Source organism: Eurypyga helias, unplaced genomic scaffold (assembly GCF_000690775.1).
Source record: "Eurypyga helias isolate BGI_N326 unplaced genomic scaffold, ASM69077v1 scaffold29649, whole genome shotgun sequence".
Lineage (NCBI taxonomy): Eukaryota > Metazoa > Chordata > Aves > Eurypygiformes > Eurypygidae > Eurypyga > Eurypyga helias.
This window is the reverse complement of record NW_010270592.1, coordinates 308-8,522: the sequence shown is the minus strand read 5'-3', so window position 1 is coordinate 8,522 and position 8,215 is coordinate 308. Positions and strand designations below refer to the sequence as shown.

The window sequence follows — 8,215 nt, the reverse complement described above, 5'->3', positions numbered from 1 at the left end:
AGCCCACGGTGTGAGCTGGCCATTCTGCCGGGCCGGCCGTGGGGAGGAGGTCCTGTGTGGTGGTGTGCAGGGATGTGTTTCTTTCACAGAACGGCCTGAAGCAGTGCCTGTCCGAATTCAGGCAGCAGCTAGCTTGGGTGGAAAGGCTGGATGTGACTTCGGGCCAGGTCGTGGGTCCCGTCTCACAGAGTGCTTCTAGCAAAGATGCGGTTGACCCTGAGAATGATTTCCAGAGGGAGATGAGCTTGTAAGTGTCAAAGTGTAAAGTCTCTCATAGTGCTGCGTGCTTGGAGTCGTGTTTCACAGGTGTGCTGCTGGCTGCCACACTGGCTGTCACTGGCACTCTTGGGCCATGTATTTTACATTTGATGGCTCTGAATGTTTTCCCAAATAGCTACAAATTAGTGCTAGTATATTTAACTTGTCTTGTGATGGAAAGGAGTGTCCCTCCTTGCAGCAGACTTGCCGAAAAGTTTATTTGGAAAAGTTCCGTGGTTGCAGCACTATGGCTCTAGCACAGGATATGGATTTTTCTTTTGTATTTGTTTTGGTGTTAGTACAGTTCTCTTGTTTTGCCTTGCCATTTATAATCCAATATATAAAACTAACTCAAAGCTAGGTAAATGTATGTGTGCAAGACATAAGTGTTTATATTGAAGTGGTACCTAAATTGCATTTAGTGGCACTGAATGCTGTAGGGCACAGCACGTTGATATAAATTCGAGATCAGTGCTTGTTAGATCCCAGTATCAGCTAGCTAATGTGAGCAGAGTTTCTGTGAGCTGCCTGATAGCCAGTGACAGAGCTGGTGCTGTGCTCTCTCCCTAGTTACCGGCAGGCTCAGGAAGCTGTCCTGGAAGCCCTACCCAGGTTGCGTAAGCTCCAAGTTCCTACTAGAAGGCCAGATGATTACTTTGCAGAGATGGCCAAGTCAGACCAACAGATGCAGAAGGTATGTGTAGTGAATAATGGCTTGCTTTCCTGTGTTATGTCTTGGTTTTAGCCTGTGTTAGGGATTAACTTTAAGGTGTGACGTGTGAATACTTAATATCATCTCTTTGACAAACGCCTGTGACAGTGTTTGTGTTTGAAATTTTGTTTGTGGCAGGAAATTTATTCCTGTTTAGGTATTTCAGGGTAGTGTGGGAATTTCCATAACAGATTGGAATGTAAAGTAGAAAAGCACGATTTATATTCTGTCCTAAATGTATTTAATATTTAAAAAGGTGACTTTTTTGTCCACATGTGTGACAGTGTTTGGAACGTTGGCTATGTTTATACTCTTTGTCCTAAGACTTGTACTCAACTGTGGCATTAACATGATCCTTTATCCCTATTTAAATATCACCCTTCGTTTGCACTCTGTGGTTTTAAACTGTGTTATTGAATTAATCTGTCATGGGAAGTAAGTCAGGTTTGTGTAGGAAATATGAAGTTCACAAACTTGCTTCTTGATTGTGGTATTTGTTCAAAATAGAACCCTAATTTTAGTTGTAGTTTTGGAAAAAAACCCTACATTGTGTAAGTTAGACATGAGCTGGAGTCTAATTTGGAGGTTCATGTATGACTTCGTCACCGTTTTGATAGCTGATAGAATCTTCCTAGAGAAGATGAAGCTTAATAAGTAGTTTGTGCTGAGGTTCAAGTCAGTTCTACACACCCCTGTCACCTTATTTTGCTGGCTTCTGTTTGAAGAACAGAGTTTTTATCTCCCAGTGGAGTCACAGACTGAATCCAGATGAACAGTGTCAAAATCTTTGTAATCCCTGGTAACGTGGCATCCTTATAGAAGTATTTGTGAACAAGGATCGAACGAAAGAGATGTTTTCTATGGCATGGAAGGATTGTTGACTCTCCTTCAGTGCTTTACTTTTAATAATGACAAGAAAGATACTATCAAGTCTTCTACATACACCTGAGTAGACTGACAAAATGTGAGAAGATAATCTTGTTTAGTGGTTCCGTTAGAGCCTATTATAAGGCTTTGTCTTGTTCCTCAGTGAGTCTTTTCTTTTTAACCAGATTTTGGCTACAGATCAGTTGAGGAGTTTCTGTGATAACTGTTCCAGCCTTGTGCTGAAAGAACGTTATGCCTTACAAAGCATTATCTGATTGAGAGATGTTTTTGTTTTTACCGTCATGGATAGTTCACATTATTTGATTTCAGGACTGCACAGCAGTCATAAAATTCTCATATTTTCTTTTGTGTTACTGATAAATCTTTTTTCTATCCCCTAATAAGATTCGTCAGAAGCTTAAGAGTAAACAAGAAGCAATGGAGAGGTCTGAGAAAGCGAAACAGCTCCGTGCAATGAGAAAATATGGCAAGAAGGTGAGGAGGAGCTACATAAGGGACCTATCTCTGACAAGAATCTAGAGCCTGAGTGAAAAGCTTGGAAAGTGAGACCACAGGGGGCTGGATAAAATAAATGGAATCTGTCTAGCTGCTTAGAGGAAAAGATGGGATGCCTTGGAGAGGGGAGGTGTGGAAGAAAAAGGAAAACATGGGGCACTCCAAGGAACAACACCTAACATTCTGCTTCTCATCTCAGGTGCAAACCGAGATTCTGCAGAGGAGACAAAAGGAGAAAAAAAATATGTTGAATGCAGTCAAGAAATACCAGAAAGGTAAAGCCAGCTTGTCTAAGAGAGCAAATGTGTGATGGGAATAATGATGCGTGAACAATGTAAGGTGGTGTGATGTGTGGTGTCAATCTGTAGTGTTGGGCAGTGAGCTTGAAAGGCTGCTGCTGTGCAGAGTCACATGCCAGTGACAGTGAAAATCCTCCCAAGTAGCTCTTCTTCAGCGAGGGTGACATATTGCTATTACTTGCTTGGACTGAAAATTCATATTTTCTGTGGTGGTAGCTGAGCAACTGTGATGTCTTTGCTCCTGCAGGTCTCTCTGACAAGCTGGATTTCCTAGATGAAGAGCAGACATTGTCTCAGGGGAATAAAAAAGGCAGTGCAAGTCAACGGACAAAGAAGGGGTGAGACCAGAAAAGATAGATATTTGACTGCAAAATCTCTGATTTTTTTCAGTTTTTTAGGGGATCATTTTTTGTGGAATGAGAAAGCTGTTCTCTGTTCATTAAAACAAGTCTGAGGTGGCTTTCTGTCCCTAGAGAAGAGAAAAACTATGGCTAGAATGGAAGAGAGACTGAAATGTGCTGATTTTTCTCTTCAATAAGAGGAAATGTTTATGATGGCTGGGAATCCATTGGCAGATACATGTGCCTTCTTGAGAGCTTGCTGAGGAAAGGAATATAGGCAGTGATACTGTTTGGTTGATTTTCAGACCCAATGCCAAAAGACGATACAAGAATCAGAAGTTTGGTTTTGGTGGGAAGAAAAAGGGCTCGAAGTGGAACACAAAGGAGAGTTTTAATGATGTATCCAGCTTCCGGTCAAAAGTGGCTCACAATAAAGGCCCAGGAAAAGCAGGAAAAGGAGGAAAAAAAGCCCTTAATGTAAGTAAAATGTTGCATGCAAATGATCCTTGTTGGCTAGGAAGCCAGCCCTGGTCTGGGAGGAAGAGCTGAGTACGTGGTGGGTGCTTCCAGCAACTGGAAGTGATAATGCCTGTCTTTTGGGAGCTGAGCATAATTCGGTTGCAGACAAGTTGAGGATGGTGGTTCAGTGTGTGAGCAGGGAAATGAGTGTGGGAGTTAGCAAGTAGTGTTTGTTGCTACCTGTGTCCCAAAACCTCTATCTCCAGAGGTGATGACAAATATCCTCTCCTTAGAATCCTCCCTAGATATAGTATCCTCTCTAGATATAGAGGTAGAACAAATCTGTCCTTGTTTTACAGAAGAGACCTGGAAAGAGAGCAAGGCAGAAAATGAAGAGCCGAGCGCGATAAGAGGACTGTGCTGGGCAGTGAGGTACCGATGTTTCTGTGCATTGCAAGATGTTTCTGCTGTCATCAAGCAGCTAACTGTGGAGCCAGCTGGATGCTTCCAAGGGGGCAAGGAAAAAAAGTCAGTGGAAACTAGTGCCTTACCACTAATTTCCTTTTGCTGTCTGTTTTGTTGAAGGATTGTTTTCTACTTAAACCTTTGGGGTGTGAACACATTAAATGGTTTGTACAGCACTATGTCTAATTCATGTTTAGTTGTGTTACGGATGGTGGCTGAAGCCTGCCCTTTGTTCCCTTCATTCAGACGGCTTTTTCCACAGCTGCTGTTGACTTGGTGAACTTGAATCATAGAGTCACAGAACAGTTTGGGTTGGAAGGGACCTTAAAGACCATCCAGTTCCAACCCCCCTGCCATGGGCAGGGACACCTTCCACTAGACCAGGTTGCTCCAAGCCTCATCCAGCCTGGCCTCGAACACTTCCAGGGATGGGGCATCCACAGCTTCTCTGGGCAACCTGTTCCAGTGCCTCACCACCCTCTCTGGGAAGAATGTCTTCCTGATATCCAATCTAAATCTTTGCACTTTCATTTTAACCCCATTCCCCCTTGTCCTGTCCCTACAGCCCCTTGTAAAAAGTCCCCCCCTCAGCTTCCTTGTAGCCCCTTCAGGTACTGGAAGGTGCTATAAGGTCTCCCCGGAGCCTCCTCTTCTCCAGGCTGAACACCCCCAACTCTCTCAGCCTATCCCCATAGCAGAGGTGCTCCGGCCTTCAGAGCGTTTTCATGGCCTCCTCTGGACTCGCTCCAATCTATATCCTTCAGTTCTGGGTCATGTTGCTGATGTCAAAATGAGAAGCCTGAAGCCTGTAAAGATGTTGAAGTATTTTTTAGACTATTCCTGTGGATGAGTTTTGGGAACAGCAGTGAGGCAAATGCAGCAATCTTATAAATAGGTTTATTTCTGTAACTATCGTCACGCTGTAAATCTGGGCAGACTGAGGTTCTCTCTTCCCTTTTCTTGCTATTTTCTCTTGCCAGAAATCTACTACACTCGCATAATAACAAGCAGGGCCTAACACATTAGATGTCATTAATTGCTTATAAGTTGTGTGGCTTTGCCACCCTATTGCTGCAGGTTCTCAGGCTGCTCCTCCCTGTGCACCGTGGCAACTGTTTATTTAGTGATCTCGGTACTCCGGCGTGGGAAGTAGAGTCTGTAATCAGTACGGTCCACATGAATCTGGGAGAGAAAAATGACGAATAGTCATGTGCTCTGAGTAGAATTAGTAGTAGTAGTAGTCCCTCCTGAGAAGAGTAGCGCACGGTGATCTTCCAGCTGAGAAATGCCCAAATGACAAACAGGTAGGCTACCACTTATCTGAGAATATACTGTTAACTGCTTTGTTACGGTAGACCCTGGTGAAAAGGGAAAACTTAACTTATGAAACAGCATCCTACATACAGATTTACTTGCCTTTTTCCTGCCAGTCTAATTCTACCAGTAGTATCTAACAGTGTAAAACCCTGCTGGGATGTCTGTCTCTAGCCTTGTTATGAGTAACTAGTTTACCTGAAGTGTAATATGAAAAGTTGCAGAAGGCTGTTTTATCTTATTTATCTTGGTTTTCTTTGTAACAGGACAAAATTAATCAGGCTACATACAGATTTACTTGCCTTTTTCCTGCCAGTCTAATTCTACCAGTAGTATCTAACAGTGTAAAACCCTGCTGGGATGTCTGTCTCTAGCCTTGTTATGAGTAACTAGTTTACCTGAAGTGTAATATGAAAAGTTGCAGAAGGCTGTTTTATCTTATTTATCTTGGTTTTCTTTGTAACAGGACAAAATTAATCAGGCCTTCATTTGCCTTTCTTGAAACACTCATCTACAAAGTCAGTCATCATCACGGCTGTTTGTCTGTCAGATATGATTGATGTCTCAGCTTGTTAATAAGATTTCTATTCCTCCTGTTTATTCATGCTTCCCCAAATGAATCCTCACTGGTGTATTCAGCCTCGGGTTTACTTAGCTGATTATTAATTTTATGGTTCTGCTTGCAATTTGTTTGAAAGGTACTGTACAGCAGCACATTTCTTTTCACAGTACTTCTGCGTGTCACTTCACACTGCTCGGTATGCCACCTGTCATGGCTGAATGCTTTAATAAAAAGCTATGACTACGTATGTGGCATTTGGCGATATGCTTGGGGTCAACTGTCATTGTAGGTATTTTGCATGCAGACTTCTCAGGGGAAGTCTACTGTTGCTGTGTTCACAAGCCTCCGCCAGTGTGAAGAGTTCTTTTAGGTGTAAATTTTAGAAACTTGTTCATGAGCAGCTCTGCTCATTCCTAGTTTCCATATTTGTCACAAATTATTTTCTTGTATGAATATCTGTCAGTGTGATGGGCTGAACCTCTCTGAATCCTGCAAAGAGCTGAGTCGTTAAGCACTGTACTCACCAAAGGTGTTGTGTTCCAGCCAATTTCTTGGCTTTCGGTTTGTGGCTCTGCATATTTCTTTGTTGGCTCCAGTGCTGCATGGTGAATAAGATTCAGAAAATTGGCTGTTGGTTTAAGAGACAGAAATAGAAATTACAGAAATGCGGATGTATATTAAAATGGAACTTCCTAACACTTGTCCAAGCAATACCAAGAAAGCCAAGGTTGGAAGCAACTTCTGTGAATGAACTTGAAAGAGAACGCAGGGTGACATTTCTGCTCAAATTTGTCCTGATGAAGTTTCCAGATTTGCATGCCTGTACTGTCCTGTTGATTCTGACATCCTTGTCTCCTGTATTGCAGCATCTTACTTTTCTTCTGCCATACCTAGTATCAACCAGTACTTCACGTTAGCTGTCATCTTTCTCAGTTGCTTGAGACCTGCTGCCTTTCCCGGTTTTGGTGTCCTCCATCCCCCCCCCAGTCCTTGACTAGAGCAGGCCAACCTTAACTGATCATTAAGGCTTTTTTTTTTTAGGCAAAATTGGCGTGTGAGAAATATGGGAGCAGTTGCTACAAGGATTCCTGTTATTACTGCTCTAAAGCAAGACTCAGCAGCCACTCCAGTGGTTTACCATATGTGGTGGCTAGGTAAAATCTGTAGTGACAGGTAATGTGTATGTATGAAACATGTTTCTAGATTTTTTTTTTTCCCCCCCCGGAAGACATTTAGATTCTCAAGCAGAATTTTACAGTATGACATCTGAAGGCGAAAATAAAAGCATAATTGCATGAATGCAAGCTTGTACTGATAGTGAAGAGTAATGGGAAAGGGCCTTAAAGTGGAAAAAAAATTGCTTTATGTTTAACAAAAATCATGAATGGGTTTAACTTTCTTATATTGTCACAGGGGTGTTTCAACATATGGCATCTTTTAGGCTAATTGGCATTTTAAAATCTTATTTATTTGTCATTTTTTTTATGTAATTATCACAAGCTGTTCAGAGGTTTCTTACCATCTGCTGGCTCTTCTATATTATCATGCCAAGACACAGGCTTCTTGGTGATGGTGTGAACTGGAAAGAAATTATGCATGCGAATTACTTTAATGTGAATTTAGCATCCCAGCCAGGTATAGGATATCCATCATTGCAAACAATCTCTTGGGGTATTCCCCAGTCTGGGCCCAGATACTTCACTGAAGTTGTAAAGGAAGAATAGCACGTGAACAGAACAAAATGAGTTCAGAGTGCTGACTAACAGCGGTTCGTAGAAAGGGAAGGGCATTAAGCCTGCTAAAGACCCTTCTACTGGATGCTGCCTGCATTCACCGCAGCAGAGTTCTCCCCCAGCCACATGTTGGCCTGCAGGCTGCCAGGTTTCAAACAACTTTCCTTTGATTCATTTTTGCTTCATGGAGAAACCTGCACCTGAGAAACGCATCACCCTTCCATGCCAGCACAAGCAATGGCATTCTGTGACTGTGAAGGTACAGGTAGAAACAAGCCCAGGGGCTGAAGAAACACAGTGTAATGTTGGGGCTCTCTAACCTCTCTTAGCTCTGTGGTTTGTTTTTTCCTTTTTTTTTCTCAAGATTTTTGGGTTCCAGATCCTAAATGGTTGCCTCACTTCTCTGTGTTTACTAAGGCACTGTCTAATGCGGTGGTGTCTCGACTCTGTCTTTTGAGCCTGCAGACTGGTTTCTCAGGCACAACGAAAAGCCCAGCACTTGCTCCTTCCACATCTAGCCCTCTCGCTGACCACCGCTGGCGTTCTTGGGTGCAAGGCCGAGTGCTGCGGGGTCTGCCCCTGCCTCACACCGGCAGGCCTCACAGGCCTTCCCCCCGCCCTGTGCCTCGGTGCAATGCTTGTCTTGCCCTTGGGGGTTCACGCCACTTCTCTGTGATCACCCGCGCGCT

The 8,215-nt window shown here is 43.2% G+C and overlaps 2 protein-coding genes across 2 annotated transcripts in view; one reads left to right on the top strand and one right to left on the bottom strand.

Annotated features, from left to right (window-relative positions):
- Positions 1–89: 89 nt before the first annotated feature.
- EBNA1BP2 (EBNA1 binding protein 2) lies at positions 90–4,091 on the top strand (the record flags this gene model as incomplete). Its single annotated transcript, XM_010158520.1, has 7 exons — positions 90–247; positions 829–952; positions 2,243–2,332; positions 2,553–2,628; positions 2,900–2,990; positions 3,299–3,470; positions 3,812–4,091. Coding segments are annotated over 7 exons (762 nt in total), but the record flags the coding sequence as incomplete, so codon positions are not given.
- A 942-nt stretch (positions 4,092–5,033) lies between these two features.
- FAM183A (family with sequence similarity 183, member A) overlaps positions 5,034–8,215 on the bottom strand; it is a 3,304-nt gene continuing 122 nt past the window's right edge. The window contains exons 1-4 of the mRNA XM_010158519.1: positions 8,210–8,215; positions 7,313–7,377; positions 6,318–6,421; positions 5,034–5,099 (exon numbers count right to left, since the gene is read on the bottom strand). The exon at positions 8,210–8,215 is cut by the window's right edge and continues 122 nt beyond it. Coding sequence (XP_010156821.1) covers positions 5,034–5,099; positions 6,318–6,421; positions 7,313–7,377; positions 8,210–8,215 — 241 coding nt within the window. The remainder of the gene's footprint in view (positions 5,100–6,317; positions 6,422–7,312; positions 7,378–8,209) is intronic.